The following is a 16,760-nucleotide window of genomic DNA, read 5'->3' as shown; positions in this document are numbered from 1 at the left end:
AAATCACTTACCCTACCTTTTAATCAATTTTGAGATATGGTTACTTCAGAACTTCAGTTGTGATGAGAATTGTACTACTTTATTTTATAATGATTTTATGCTCTCGATAGACTAATCGAAAAATAATCGCCACATTGTAAAAAATAAAACATTGGTTGCAGTCCTACAGCAATCGAGCCAATTTTGTCAGTGTTCTCAACTCTGTTCTTAAGGGACCCAGAACGTAGTGTACATACTTTATCATACTGTATGTGCAGCCTTTATTTTCCCTGGGTGAGGGGAGTGATTCAAGGATTGAGAGGGTGATATGCTGATCAATCCTAGGGCTGATACAGCCAAAGTCCTTTTCAACTTCGCATCATAGACCATATTCACACGGCGGCCATGTTTCTATGAAGTCAATGAAAGTAGCCACTTTCAATGTTAAATTCCAATATGGCCGCCGTGTGAATATGGTCTATTGAGACAGTTCTGTCTCCCAGTCTCCGTCAGTCTGTTGTGTTTGTGTGCACACTGCACAGTTCTGAACTTCCACACAGAATGCTACTATGAAGAGGAGAGCACAATTAGACAATTGGAAGCACCTGCTAATCAGTTGTGCTTTCTGAGTCACTCCCCCCACACTTCACCCACAGCTGTATTAAGTATGTTAGAGTTCACAAAAATGGTAAATAAACAGCTTTGGGAAATTAAGTAAAAAAGTATGCCAATGGTCTATGCCCATGTGCAATTAATCTTTCTTAGGCACTCCACCCACAGCTGTATTAATTATGTAAGAGTTCACAAAAATGGTAATTAAACAGCTTTGGGAAAAGTGAAAAATAATGGCAATGCCCATGTGCAAGTTCAGGACGTGTGTATGTGTTGGTAGCAGTTAACTAATGAATGTTCATTTGTCATACCACACAGTTGCAGCATCCTCTCTAGAGACCTGACAGTAGAGAACCACAGGGTCCAGCTCCATGGCACTCTTATGCAGGTCCTCTTCAGGAATGGGAGTGAATTCCACCACGGGTCCTGGGGGAAAGAAGGCGAGAGGGACAAATGGTGTGTAAGCAACTGGAGGTGAGGAATGATGGGGTGGTGGGGGGGGACAACTTTGTCACCTGAAAGTGTTAGAAAAGTGTTTGTGTTACATTTCGGGCACGCATGTTGTTGTGTTTGTGGCAAATCCCAGCCACTTGACACCTAGAAGTCCTAAAATGTACAGTAGGCTATCATTACACACACACACACACGCACACACATTACTAACTTGTGAGGACATCACCTTTTTAGGATGCAGATTTTATGAATGCCATTTAAAAAAACATAGGTCGTTATGAACCCTAACCCTAAAGCCGAAAATAGCCAATCTACAAGCTTACTACTTACTACAAGCTAAGTATAAATCAGGCACAATTACAGCCTTAACCCCTAAACCTAACCCTAATCTTTTCCAAATTGTAAGCCTATCTCCTTAAAACTTTTTAACCATAAAAATGGTGTTGTGAGGACTCAAACTCTACTATACTTGTGGGACATTTGGCTCTCACAAGTATAGAAATAAAAAACACACACACTAGTGACCATTTGTTAGTGGTAGTTTTTGACCATATGGCCAGTGCACTAAATGTCTACACTACTTGGCACCCTGAATATTCCCTTTTAGTTGGTTTAAACTGAAACACTCATTCATCATGACCACAAGGAATGTTGTGAGTAAAGAACACATTCAGAATAAACATTCAGTTGCAATAAATGATCAAAGTGAGTAAATTAAATACAATTAAAATAACAAGCTGCAAGACGAGGAGACAATTAGATGGAAACACAATGTTACAACATTCAACAGTAAAAAACAACAACATCGACCTTGATAACAAGCGATTAACCAAAACCCCTGATTTATGTTTGGTTAAAACACCAGTCTGGTTAAGAACACGACGAGTCTTCAGCTTTATCACCTTTGACCTCGACCTGAAACGCAGCGAAATCGTCGGCCGTTACACACGTGTACACGCCCGAGTGAGACCAAACAGCTGATTGGATAATCAGTGTCCTTCTATGCCCTTCCTCCAGCAGGTCTACGCCTGGATGGTTGAAGACCTGCTCGCCGTCTTTGTACCAGTACACCTGGCCGCACGGGTCTGTGAGATAGCACTGGAGAGCTATGGGTTCACCCTCCTCCGCGGATTTGGTCCGTTCATCCTCTGGGATCTCGTAGAACTTGACGGGAGCCGCTATGAGCGTTTGGAGTTGGTTAGTGTGGCAGATGAGAGTTTAGATGAGAGTTTAGAAATGGCATTTTCAATGTACAGCTCATTTTGAAATTGGGCTCAAGGTTGAAATGGACTTTTAACCACTTTAACCTGGGCGTCCCTATTTTGGGCATGCCATGCCATTGTAGGTGAAGATTTGACATAAAACATTTTTTTAATAAAAAATATAAGTAAAGAAAACAAGAACTTTAAAACAAATAGCGAAAATAGCAGATCTACAAGCTCATAACATGCCGCAATGTGACGCGTTTTGAGCTTGTAGATCGGACATTTTCGGTATTCGTAGTATGACAAATTATACAGGGCTTAAGTGGTTAAGCGATCATCTAAATATTTGAAGACTACAAACCTGTTATTTCACTCCTTTCATTAAGTCCAAATTAAGTCAACTGTATCTGTGGCTTTTTGCAATGATGCTTTTAGGTTGATTGTGATTATGGTGGGATGTAGGATGGTTGTGATGGCATGATGTTCAGTATAAGATGGGGGTTATTCATATGTGCCAGCTCTTTCAAATTAAAGAACCCCTACACACACACACACACACACACATACCTGCAACTTCCACTTTGAATTCAATGACATCCCCTGTACTTTCACAGCTATACAGTCCAGAGTGTGACGCCTCAGCTGAATGGATCACAATCCTCCTCATGTTCCCCTCTGACTGGACGTTGAGGCCGTTGGCTATCTGGAGCTCCTCCCCGTCTTTGCACCAGCGCACTATGGCGGTGGGGTGGGAGACTTCACAGTAGAGGACGATGGGCTCGCCCAGGTCCACCTTTTTGTTTCCGTCCTGCTCTGACTGCGGGCTGAACTTCACCTCAGCATCTTGGTAGGTAACAGAGGAAGAACTGAAATTAACAACTCATTGTACTACTAACACAGTGGTTCTCTTTTCACTTCTCAACCTTTTCTGGGTCAGGGCCCACTTGAAAATCGTGAAAGTGTTCGTGGCCCATCGTGGCCCACCCATCTGACCACTTAACAAGTCAAGTGGGCAGATGGGTGGGGCGTGTGCATTTTCAGAGCATGTTTATTTTAATGATCAGTCAATCAATTGTGTTGCAGCTTAGAACAATGAAATTAACGTAGTATACCATCACAATGAACACACATTTTTCAAGGTTTTAATGAAAAAATACCACAATGTTTTTATATCGATGTTATATCATCATTATAATCTTAATTATTTGCGGGCCAACATGCAGTATCCTCAAGGCCCACCAGTGGGCCCCGGCCCACAGGTTGAGAATCGCTGCACTAACACAATACATACACAGTATTGCCGCTAAAAATACTTTTTGAGATAGCTAGAAGGTTAATTCAATAGAATAAGGTCATTGTTAAGTGTTTCACTTAACAATCAATTTGCCTCTTCACATACCATACAATGTAATAGTAATGAATTAAATAAACTGTGTTTACACCTACGTTGAACCTTGAGGACGGCTGAATCCCGGACGCCGTTGGCTATAAACGTGACCTCGGCTGCGTTGTCTGTGGTGCAAGTGTCGCGGATAGACAAGGAATGCAGCGTCTGGCAGTGCTTGACGCAGTACCGCCCGCCGTTCTGCAGCTGCGTGCTGTTCAGGAACCATGTTCCGGCCATAGAAGCCGAGAGTTCAATGGAGAAACGGGCGTCTTCTCCTTCTGTGACCTCACAGCCTTGGAGTTGGCTGCGGATCTTGGGCCCGGGTGCTAATGAATGAGAGTATGAACAAGAAAGATCTAAGTAATAAAGAAGTGACAATGGTATGTGTTGTGACGAATAGGTTAGAGTGTGGATTGGAAAATAAACAATATGAGGCACCTGGTCTCTCCATGAACCATTCAAGTCCGTTTACAGTGTTTGAGAATTTTCATTTAGGATAAGCATAGTGATCCACCGTAATTTGTGTACACTTATGTTGAACAGTAAACATGCCTCTGAATAAGGCAATCAGCCATGGTTCCAAAGTCATAGATGCAAAAAAAGAGAAGCTCTGCTAGCTGCTCCAAGTTTCATGGAAATCGATCCATTAAATTCAGATTATGTTGTGTGCAAGTGAACGTTTTGGCCTCAGGGTGGTGCTAGAGGAAAGGTCATGGGGTCATCGTACTTGTTCACCCTCTGGGTATCATGAAGGTGCAGATTTTGAAACATCTTGTTTGGGACCAAGGTGTTGCATGGACCTACCGACAGACTGATATTTCCATCTGAAAACCCACAATCTTGTTTGACTCACCCAGATGGACCACCTTGGGGAACTCCACGTGACCACTTCGCCCATACTTGTTGATGCAGCACACTCTGAAGCGGAAGTTCCCCTCACACGGCACGCTGTCACCGGTCACCTCTGTTGAGGTGGCGGTCTCTGATGTGAAGCACTTCTGCCACTCCTGGGAGCCCACCTCCTGCCTCTCCACCACGAAGATGGAGCGCGTGGTGGTCGGGGTGGCCGGGGCCGGTACCCAGGTGAGGAGGGCACCGTTGGGACCGTCTATGTCCATTTTGATCCCCACAGGGCAGGTAGGGGGACTGTGTCTTGCAGCTGGTGAGGAAATAAATTGTGGAAGGATAGTGAAAAGAGAGAGTAATGTGAGCAAAGTTGTCAGATGAACCATCCTTTAACTGAGAGATTACAGTAAAAAAGAAGTCGAGTACTGAAGACTGATCTGAGCAATAAACTGGAGGAGAGGGCGTAAAAACCTGTTAATCTGCTTGAGTAATTTTTTTCACAAAAATGAAAAAGAGCAATCTGTAGACATTTCATTTTTAGTCTTAACACACTACTGCTGACATTACCCGTAATAGGCTCTATGCACAGCAGCCATATTGGGAGGAAATTGGGCCTCTTCTTACTTCCTTCACATGTGTTACCAATGATACTAATGAAGGCTCTGTTCAAATTCTGGTCAGGGTGCTGATATTGTGCATGTTGGCTCACTAGAAACCCTCTATTTTGGCTCCCAAATGGCCTTTTATGTTACGGGTCCATTTGGTTCCATTTGTACACTCTCAGAGTTATGGGGGTCCTTGAAAATAAGACAACCACTATGCCACACTAAATGGAACAGAGCCTTAATTAGTATCATTGGTAACACCTATGAAGGAAGTAAGGAAAGGGCCCAATTTATTCCCAATATGGCTGCTGTGCATAGAGCCTATTGTGGAGATTAAATCACGTAAGCCCTATATAATTGGTCGTGCAACAAATAGTGATGCAAGATGTGAGCTTGTAGATCAGCTATTTATTTTAATTTTAATTTATTTTTGGACAATTTAATAACATGACCAAAATTGGGACACCAGGTTGAAAGTGTTAATATCTCTGGCTCCTATTTCTTACCTTTCACTTTAAGCCGCGAGGACGTCTTTGACCTTCCTGCCACAAAAGTGACGACCCCCGTGTCATGATGGGCCACGTTGACAAACACCAGGATGTGGGTTTTCCCAAAGGACTTCAGGATCGTCTGGTGCGACTCGTGAAGCGGCAAGCCGTCTTTGTACCAGTTGACCTCCATATCGTCATGTTCCACCTCAACACAGAAAGCAGCGTTCTCCCCCTCCATAACCTCAAGCTTGCGGGGAAGTTTGCGAACAATGGTACCTAGAATATAATATCAAATCAAATCAAATCAAACTTTATTTATAAAGCACATTTACAACAATCGAAACTGAACCAAAGTGCTGTACATGGTGAGACAAAAGAAACATCAAAACAAGAAAGTATGCAAGTGTAACAACAACAAAGTCACAGATCACATACAACAAGAGATAAAGACATGAACTTAGATGTGATTGAAAGCTAAGGAATAAAAGTGTGTTTTAAGAAGGGATTTAAAAGCCTCAATAGAATTGGCACCAATACATTTTAACCATCATTGAAAACTACCGTATTTTGGCTCTGGTGATTGAAAAAAACACAGCCCCTCACGTACAGTATTTGAGGGACAATATCACATTTTTTTTTTCATTTATTATTTTCCCCAAAAAATTATAAAAAATAAATGAAAAACATAATTGAAAAAGCACGGCCCCCTCACACAGTACTCATTATGCAGAACGGCCTATTTCACTATTGTATTATTGGATTTATTAGTAATGCATTAATTTGTTCCACACTTTAATGTTGCAGCTGTTGAATTATCACTTTAATGTTGCAGCTGTTGAATTAATTTGTTCATCACTTTAATGTTGCAGCTGCTTAAAGTGTGGCTGATTTTAATTAGTTTATGTGCTGCTGGGCAGCTTAAACTATAATAAATACATAATGTATATGTTTAAATTTGTATTTGTATCTAAATCTGCAAAGTAACTAGTAACTAAAGCTATAAAATCATTAATAAATAATACGTAGTTGTACAAAATACAATATTTGCCTCTGAGGTGCTGTGGAGTATAAGAATAAAGTATAAAATAATGCAAATAAAGGTAAAAGTACCAACATTTTTACTTTAAGACAGTACTTGAGTAAAGGTAGTTAGTTACTCCCCACTTGCATGGAATATCAAAATATAGACGTAATCATGTACATGCCACCAATTGCAGCTGGCAATAGAGCATAGCAGTGGTGGCCATTTTCTGTTTCCACTCAAAAAAAGCATGCATTTTCCCATAGAGTTTTCCAAAAATATTTCTATCAATTATTTTAAGCCTAGAATCAAGCCATCCAGGTTCCTGGTGAATCATGACCATAAAACATTTGATTCTGTGAAGAAGAAAAAAGAAAACCGCGGAACAAAGGGTAATTATTAAATATAGTATATCATATAATTAAATATTAAAACTTATTTTTCAAAGAATAAAATGTGTTATGGTCATGAAAATGGCCGCCACTGCTATGCCCTATAGTAAATGTCTCAGTGGCAATATCAGTTTGTTGAAATGAGATAGTGCTTCTAACAATACAGTTTGACCTCAGCATACCTTTCACAGCCAGCTCTGCAATGCTCTTTCCACCATCCGGCATCTCACACAGGTATACCCCGTCGTCGTCTGCCCCGACGTCGTGGATTGTGAGTCTGCGTTTTCCCCCCTTCTGCTCCATCGCGTATTTACTGCTGGGCATCAACCTCTGGTCCTCCAGATACCAGGAGATGGGCATGGAGTCCTCAGGCACCTCGCACTCCAGTATGGCTGCATCTCTCTCCCTCACCTCCACGTCTTTTAGAGGACGCCTGAACCGCACCGCTGGGCCTGCAGACCAGAGACTAAAGTTAAGTGGCAATAACTTTTAAGTGTGCTAACTAAGAAGGCAATGTATACATACTAGAGTTGATGTTTAATATGACTTCTGTATGTTCATGCTTGGCCGGGTTGAATTGTTCTCACGTAATGAAGGCCAGCTAGGGGTTGGCTTGTGCTGAGGCTAAAATAAATTCAACCATTTTGTTCTAATGTAAAACTGCCCATTTTACACTGTCAGATCACCATTACTCTCCATTTACAGACATAGCTTTTCGAGAAAATATGAAATACTTTGAAAAAGACAAACAAAAAGAGAATGATTAACGACGAACGAAAGTGATAGTCTAGCCTAAGCTTTACAGGCAGCCTGTGCTCTCTAGCTGCCATACCATGGCATAGCCCATGATTCAGGTACTAAAAATATACAGAGACACGAGTGCTTTTGTAGAGTGAAGGGTCACAATTGGGAGGCAAGAGGCGTTGACGATACAAGGAGAGTTGGAATAGTTGTTGACCATGCCTGTCTGCTTTAATTCATTGATACAGGAGTGGGGAGCGAACTTCAATATTGGCAATAAGATTGATGCTTGAATATCTAAATGTGCAGCAACTAAAATAATAATGTGATATATTTCTAATAATACTATACGTTCTCATTGTGGAATGAAACCCTGGATCTTTGACCTTTGGCCCTCATTGTGAGTCTAGAATACTACACATCAACGCTACATTTCTTCTAACCACTTAACCACCAAAAATGTCAACATTATTTTCGAAAACTAATATTCCAAATAAATAATCTACAAGCTCACAACTAAATTTGCCGCATTTATTTTTTATTTTCACCTGATGACATGCCAGGGTTAAAGTGGTTAAGCTGGACTCGAGCTCTATAATTAAAGATCAAAATGTGAGACAAACCTAATACAGCTGATGCTGCCAGTTGGCAAAGTGTTTTCTATGAAAGAGCTATGTGACCCTAGACTTATCCCTTCCATTATGATGGGATTAGGAGAAAATGATTAGCAGTTAGAAACATGACGTCTGTGGGCCATTTCTACTGTCCATACAGAACGATTGATGACCGATGCAGCTTGGGACTTAAAGGACCATAGCAGTCTCATTTTGATTTACTGTATAGCCATTAGCAGATATTGCCCCGGTCTTCAAAACATGTTGTGTACATTCAGTAAGTGTATGCAGTGCAGGCTATACTTTAGTAGCATACATTATTAAATGTCATTCACTGCCATTCATGTTGAGACTTTAAAGTTAGGTATAGGTTATTCAGATTCATCCTTTTGAAAGTCACTACGCCATATATTTAATCTGAAATTACTGTATTTCTCTAATACAGCTGTTGGGCTGAATTGTATGTATGACTGGAAATATAGTTCCTTTCAATTGCTGCATTTTTACCTTGAATTTTTGCTTGAAGAGGGCTTTTAATGATGACAGCGAGTTTTAGCTAAAGTTGCCAAACATTTTTGGGTACATTTTGTAAAGTTTATTGACTATGGACAAAACATAAACAAGCACGATATCTAAAGAATAAAACAATTTTAGGACTACTTTGGTCAAGGTTTATCTAAACTTTGTGACCAATGTTGACAATGAAATGTAAGAACGCTTATGGTCCTTAGTGTAGTGAGTATCAATCACTGACATTTTCCAATGCCCTGCTGGCTGAAAATGATGAGTTTAGGAGTTAAAGGAGGGTAGAGTAAGTGATATGTTTTGATAAAATAAGTGTTCAATGGCTCTATATTTTGATAGTACTCATTGCTATAGAGTGTTTGTTCAGTAACAAGAGTCTCCATGTGTCTCCAGCTCTTTATTAAACAGAACATGCATTTTCAGGTCGTGATAGCAATTTTATCTAATAAGGAGAGAGAACTCACACAGGATACAGATTAAGCAACTGCAATTGGAAGTGACATGGGACTGGGCCACTATAAAATTGAAGCTGATGAATGGGTAATCTCTCCAGATTGGCTGAAATTGGCAACCCACCTGAACATTTATTTTCTATTTATTCAAGGGCTGGAGAGACAGGGAGATCCCTGTTACTGAACAAACACGCTATTGCAGGGGTCTTCAACAGGAGGTCCGGGACCCCTAGGGGGCCCTCAGAGTTACTTCAGCGGGGGGCTGCCAAATCTTTGTGAGATGGGAACTATTATTATCTTTTTACATTAACCACTTGAACCCTAGCATCCCTATTCTGGGGGAACATTCCCCAAAAATAGCCGATCTCCAAGCACACAACGCATTGTGAGCTTGTAGATCAGCTATTTTCAGCAAAGAGGTTTGGCATAAAGGGAAAAAAGAGCAGACCAATTACAGAGCCAAAGGTCAAGTGTATACTAAGAATTGAGAAAACATAAAGTGTAATGAAATGAAATCTATGAAAAAGTTTAATCTGTAACATCATTTTATACAAAATGTAGTGGAGGTCCCTGCTTCATCTCTCTCAGCGAAGGGGTCCTTGGCCTGAAAAACGTTGAATCTTTTAACAAAAAACTTACCCTACCTTTAAGTAAGAAAAGATAATGCAATAGAATTACATGGGAACGTATGTCAGTTAGTGACTATGATAAACTAAAACTATGTCATGGATTTCATCACTTGTCATTACTCATTGCCTGTGGTTTTGTTCCTGTCTTTAATGTCTTTTTAATGTCTCTATAAAATAGGATTTTGCCAGTCAAAGTTACATTCATCAACCAACAACTTAAGATACCTCACACCTTTTTTAAGATATAGAGTCCTCACCACAGTCATGTAGGTTGCAGCTAAACTGTTTTTAAATAATCAAAATGTGTTCATAATGTAATCTTTAATTACAGAATAGTTGCCACTTTTGAAAAGATTGGAAATCTTTTTTTGTGATCAAAACTGTTTGTTAATAAGAATGGTATTGACATGAAATTATGCGATTATGAAAATCTATGGTTTTCTAAAAAAAAAAGCAGAGGTTTACCTTTGACAGACAGGTGGACAGCGCTGAGAGTGTTTCCCAGGGCGTTTGACGCTGCACAGACATAAAGCCCTGTGTCTTGCACCTTGCTGTACAGAACCTTCAGCGTGTAATAACCCTCTCTGTCCTCAAATATGAGGTGACGTCTCCCAGGATCTAGAGGCACTCCATCTTTCTTCCAGATGATCTCGGGTTTTGGCTTCCCGGTCACACAGCAGCGGAATTTTGCATGTTTGCCCTCTGCCACCGCAAATTTTTTAACTTGGGCCGAGTTGACGGGCGGCTCCTCCGAGTACCTTGTTAAACTGTGCCTCCCTCCCCTATGTTTCGGTGACATCAGGCCGCTAGGGAGACCATTTGAAGACCTCTTGCTGTCCTCCCGCTCTGGAACGGGCTCCACCAATAGAACGGCGCCGGCTAGTGCCTCGCCATGGCAGTTGACAGCCTTGCAGGTGTAGACGCCTTTGTCGGGCATGCGTGTGCGGAAGATCTTGAGCTGGACCCAGCCCCCCTCTTGTTTGCCGACGCTGAAGTGGGTGCTCTCGAATATGTCGTTCAGCTTCTTGCCGTCTTTTTCCCAGTCGACCTCGGGCAGGGGCGTACCCCAGAGTTTGCACGAGAAGGCAGCATCCTCTCCCCGATCCACTCGCAAGGACAGAGGCTTGATTAGGAATCGAGGCTTATCGGCCGACGGCAGGTCTTCCTCCCGTTGAGGCTGCCGTCTCTCACCTACGTTGCCATTGCATTTCCCCGATTCTCCATTCTGGTGTTCGCCAAGTATACCATTCAAGGTTTCACCATTTTGGTTCAAAGGTGCATTCTGGTGCACTTCAGCATGGCCGTTAACTTGTCCTCCGAATTCTCCATTTTCATCTGTCGGCTGCTTCACGCCGTTGACCCCTGTATGCCTCTGTTCCCCTTCCTCACTCGGGGCTTCCCCTTCCACTTTTAGGGTGGCTGCGGCATAGGTTTCTCCTATGCTATTTCTAGCCTTGCAGATGTACTGGCCGGCGTCCTCCGGGGTCACTCCAGCGATGGTCAGCAAGTAAGCCTTTCCGTCCTCTGAGAGTCTGTAGCGTCCTTCAGTCGAAATCTGAACGTTCTTGCGCTCCCAGATCACATCTGGTCGTGGGTCACCGCCTATCTGGCACTTCAGAGTGACAGTCTCACTCCACTGTGCCACCACAGGACGTGGATAGCCCAATACACGTGGGGCACCCCCAAAGATGTCCATGACGCTGGCCTTTTCGAGCTCTTTCTAGTTTTTGAAGGATGAAAAAAGCTTTATCTGGAATCTCCTCTGAAAGTCCCAGTTGTCTTGGGTAGATATAGCAAGAGAAAAAAGAAAAAGAAAGTTTACTTATGTTGCCATACAAATTTAACGTTTATAGATAATTCACACATGTAAACAAAGTCATAATTTCAGAATCTCAAGTTTTGAAACAGAGAACATACAGTAAGCTATATTGGCTTAACTATTCTTCTAATAATCCATGAATCCTTTTCCATGAATGCTTTGTCCTCTGTCTGTTTATGTCTCCTTTACAGTAGTCTTAGCCAGCTGGCATCGCGGTCACATGACAAAGTGTCTAATTTGGGAAAGAGAGCAGACAATCTATTCCAAAATGACTCCCATCAAGGTATTTGGATCGCAGGGGGTGAACTGAATGACACAGTTTCCAAGTTATTCAAATGTCTTAAAATGCCAGTCACCGCAGCTAATGTTAAGTGAACACACAGAGCTCTGAGCATCCAGTCTATGTTGACAAGTCTTCAACAGCTGGTGCTGTTACTCATTAAAGAGTGTATTTATACAGCAGTGTGTCCAGGAAAAGACACGGCATGTGTCACAATCTCAGCGCGACATCACACCTGCAGTCAGTAAAACCTAATTGCTATGGAACACTGTACTACTATTGTTCAACCACATGGATGCTGGAGTCCCGATTCTGGGTATACAGTAGCATGATATGTAAACATTCTGCAAAAATAGGCGAACATTTGGCGCAAATGGCAGATCTACCGGCACCGTCTGGCGCATGCTACTACAGTAGCTACTGTATCCTCCCTGATGGCTGTCCTGATGTTGATAGGATTTAGAACTTGAGTGGGATCTAGGGTGTCCAGAGCAAAATGTGGAACAGTTGAAAGACTTAAAGGACCACTTAACCCATGTTCAACCCATCTTCGTATAATTAGTCCTCACTAATGCTCATTATAAGATCATACACAGCACCATTTCTGTGTACTCACTCTGTGTCTCAGGGGAGGGCTGTGTTCAGTTCAGTTTTATTCATGTGAGCAATGCTTCTATTTCAGCATGCTGTAGGCTGTAGTTTCTATTAGCTTCGAATCCCCATCGAGGATGTCATTGGCAGCCAGTCTGAAATGTCCACAGCACCAATAAGACACAGAGTAAGAAGATGGAAATTGGCAATTCAAAAAGGGACGAGTCTACAAGCTCACAACGTGTCTTAATACAACACGTTGGGGGAATTGCGAAAAGTTGACAATTGTTCTCTTATGGGAGTCCCTGGCACAAAATATTTTCAAATGGAGGCCTGTGGTCAAATATCAATTTGGGGGTTCTTTACATGAAATAGTTTGAACGACTGACTTAGAAGATAAATCAAGCCTTGAAGTTCCTATCCCGTTATTTCCATAGGTTTAAGTTTCAGACATTTGTGTAACCAACATGTCAACAATATGTGTATTTTGTTGTTCGATATGATTCAGTTATAGGCATGTTTTCATAAGGTTTGTCGTACAGTAGTTATTAACTATGCACTTCATCAATGTGGGTTTAGCTTTGCTTTAGGAGCTGTTTGTTTGATGTAGCCAATGGAAATGACACACCAGCATTTCACAGAAGATGCATAGGCCTGGAAACTATTTAATCAATCCAAAGTTAACTAAGTATTTTCATGTTTTTATTTGGGACGGTGATATTTAGAAAAACAAACCCATAGGGTAGAAAACATTGACTAGCTACAGCTGGTAGCACAATTACCACAATTTTGCAAGCTGCTCATATTTCCCACATCCTCTATTTATACCTAAATAGACCCTCTAATTATAGTAGATCCACGTTACTAACCAATAGTCAAATATCTTTGCATTATTGATATCAAGGTATTTGGTCAAAAGTATTGTGATATTTGATTTTATGGAAATTGTTGTTATTTGAATTCATAGGCTGAGCTTACCAGTGAATCGTCTGTGTCCTGTTTAGAACATTACATTGACAGTATGGTGCTACAGACTCTGCTGAAGATCAACAAGTTCAAGTAGATTTATGATGCCCGTCTGCTTAGTTGAATTTCCGTTAGTGACCTTTGCCCCTTGTGTGAAGTGATTCTCAGAACTACTCAAAATGGAGAGCATCCGCCGCCTGTGTCGTACCGTACCAAGACTCTTAACTCCTGTGTCCTTCCTGAAGGATTTCGCTCCTGTGGGTTCACGTCATCCAGTCCTGTATATTGTCTCTGTTACATAGTATGACAGGACTCAAACAGTCAATATCAAAGTTACAAAATCAAACTTAAAAACCTCCATTCACAACTTCGAGCCAAAGCTTTGGTTCCTCCTCAGTTCGTCTTGGTCGTGTCCCCTTTGGTTTTAGCATTGGTTAGTGATGGTAGAGAGTCACCGGGAAATGGACCACGTTCATCTATTCTGAATGCTTGATATTTGTGTCAGTTAGTCCAGTGGTGGCCTGGCACGACAGGGAGAGTGAGAGAGAGAGAGAAAGAGGCAGAGACAGAGAGAGAGAATTGGGTTTGGAGGCGGGCTGAAGAGGGCAGTGGGGGGTATTAAGCGCTTTCTCAGCTGCTGCCACTGCATGCCACCCCCTAAAAATAGCACCAGCTTCGATGACAGTGAGTCAGATAAAGTTAGGCACTCCATTCACAGACTGTGGCCTGCTAAAGATAGAGGAGAGGCAGAGCTCTGTGGTGGATCACTCAGCTTAGCAGATATCCTGACATAAACCCCACAAGAGAAGACCACCCCACCTGCTGGGCCGCTGAATCCTTGCGTCATGGTGTGTACTCACTGTATGTGACCTCATTGGCAACGCAGTGTAGATTGATGTGTCATTGAAGAAGCATCAATACCGTATGGATTTCTGGTGTTGGTGTCTGTTTTGAAAGTTGCCAGAGCTCATCATGAGGGATTCCTTTAATTTGATCTGGAGTCTTGGCTTGTTTATGGAAACCTCTTCAAAGAAATGTTTTCTGATTTTGGGGGGAAAAACAAAGGGGATCAGTCATGAATTAACTGGGATTTAATTCAAAACACGCAGCTATGCAATTCAACCAGTTTTCATGTTGCCTACAACTTATTTCTGGTTCCAGAAAGCCCCTCAAACAAACACCAAACTTTGCAGTGTTACTATCACTTTGGAGTCAAGAATACACAGTGAAATGGAGTCGAGAGGTTGTGAGTGACACGCGTGTCACGTCACGTGTGAATGGACCCCTGTACGTCATTTGTTGTGATAAGGCCAGTATGGACCGCTCACTCAGTAACGTATGGGACAAAGATAAGGAAGTGACAGTGGGTATGTTGTGCACTGAGGTTCATTATGACCTGGCATATATAGAGTCCTCACCACCAGGCCGTTATGCTTGATTTATACTTGGTTGTGACTTGTGCATCATGTTTCACACCGGAAATAGACGACATTTTTGTACTACAAAGACAATTAGTCTTTTAGTTTGCACAGATACTGCTTCAAAAGTGGTGAAATGCACATAAAACTGTATTATAGTTTATATTGAGTGCAGCATTTCCTGTTGACATATAGTTATGAGGAGCCATTTTACTTGTGTTTATGTCTATGTCTAATGGTAATGCATAAATATTCAGTCATATCATTTATACTGTAGGCCTACCTCTCAGAGGAATATTTGACAATATAATCTCAAGCTGTTTTGTTTAGTTTTCTTTTGTCTAAAAATGGGTAGCAGTTGAATTCAATTTGTCCAAAACCAATGGAAAATTACACATTTATTATAGGGGTTCAACAGTTAATCAAACTAATCGATTTAATTGATTATAAAAAAATAATAGATTTTCTTTTAAATGCCGTAAATAGCAGATCTACAAGTTGTGAGCTTGCAGAACGGCTATATTCAGTATTTTGGTGCAATGTTGTATGTAATCATCCACATACAGTACATATGCACATAATGTACCTATGTGGACCTGCTGTGTGTGTTGCCACTTTCGCACATGCACCTTATGTACATACGGTGTACTGGTCTTATTATATGTGTATGTAGATACATTGATATTTTATGTTATGTTTTCTTTGGCATGTTTGATTTTTTTTCTCCCTTCTGTCCCGCTCCCTGGCCCCCATCTTCTTCTCCCTTTCTGAAAAACAACAAAAATGGAGCTTATGCAAAAACAAATTTCACCTGTTTCTTTACACCTCTAAACCAGTCTAAACCTCTAACACTTGTTCAGTGTCACTGGTACTTGTGCGGTAAGGAAACGGCCACCCTTTGTGACAGGTCTGAATCCTCTGCTGATACGCATGCGTTCACATTCTCAGACGATAACTCGCTAAGCTGTCACTGAAGTGGAGTGTTTGGGCACCCAAAGACTGATAGAAAACGCAAGCTGTCATCATCAGCATTTGACCTTTTAAAGGAGGTCTCGTATCCATTTCCTTTGTTTTATTTGCGTGACAGTTGTTGACTGACAACACTCAACATTCCTTTTCAAACTGGCTTTACACAGGAGAATCACATTGTGTTCCTTATTATCTAACCAGACCGTGTTGTCCTCGGGGAAAGGGCGGTGATCCTCTAGTCTCTTCTATAATGTAAGTTTTTCTACGGGATATCTCCAGTTTTCTTTTGTGCTATATTTAAATTAGGGCGTACTTAGTATCCTGGCTCGGATGTTCAAGAAATTAGTATTGGATGAGAGAAGGTTTGTAACTGGGATCTTCAACTGGACTCTTTGTGTCAAAGTGGTACGTTTTAATGCAAATGCAAAAAAATCATACCTCACCCCATATAGATGAGTAGATTATTTTCACAAGCAACAATGCACATACTGTAATGGCCTCTAGGTAGCAAAGACCCTTCGATGACATTAAATGTTTTCTCCATGCCAGCTTTGTCAGACAAATTGTCACCATTTTTAAAACGGCCAAATCCAAGTCCAAATCCCTCAAATCTGAGAAATGTATTGAATAGAAATTAAGATATTATCTACAGCTATTAACAGCTTGAAAGAAAACAATGAACTCAACATGAATGTATTGATGTAATGATTTATCTTTATATATATATTAGTGCCGTTTGAAGGTCTCAAGCCACAGTGACCACTC

The 16,760-nt window shown here is 41.3% G+C and overlaps 1 protein-coding gene across 3 annotated transcripts in view; it reads right to left on the bottom strand.

Moving 5' to 3' along the window:
- obsl1a (obscurin like cytoskeletal adaptor 1a) overlaps positions 1-14,126 on the bottom strand; it is a 29,606-nt gene extending 15,480 nt beyond the window's left edge. The window contains exons 1-8 of one of the 3 annotated variants that reach the window (XM_084051708.1): positions 13,621-14,126; positions 10,418-11,731; positions 7,174-7,443; positions 5,594-5,854; positions 4,490-4,795; positions 3,696-3,962; positions 2,817-3,092; positions 903-1,017 (exon numbers count right to left, since the gene is read on the bottom strand). In XM_084051708.1, coding sequence (XP_083907834.1) covers positions 903-1,017; positions 2,817-3,092; positions 3,696-3,962; positions 4,490-4,795; positions 5,594-5,854; positions 7,174-7,443; positions 10,418-11,648 — 2,726 coding nt within the window. In that variant the 5' untranslated portion in view covers positions 11,649-11,731; positions 13,621-14,126. Of the gene's footprint in view, positions 1-902; positions 1,018-2,816; positions 3,093-3,695; positions 3,963-4,489; positions 4,796-5,593; positions 5,855-7,173; positions 7,444-10,417; positions 11,732-12,667; positions 12,777-13,620 lie in introns of those variants that run through there. The other 2 variants (XM_084051709.1, XM_084051710.1) reach the window with 2 other exon arrangements.
- Between the last annotated feature and the right edge of the window lie 2,634 nt (positions 14,127-16,760).

The sequence above is a fragment of the Gymnoscopelus microlampas genome (genome assembly GCF_963454915.1).
Source record: "Gymnoscopelus microlampas genome assembly, chromosome: 24".
NCBI classification, from domain to species: Eukaryota; Metazoa; Chordata; class Actinopteri; order Myctophiformes; family Myctophidae; genus Gymnoscopelus; species Gymnoscopelus microlampas.
Note: the sequence above shows the minus strand (reverse complement) of the source record. Positions and strands in the feature narration are given on the sequence as shown.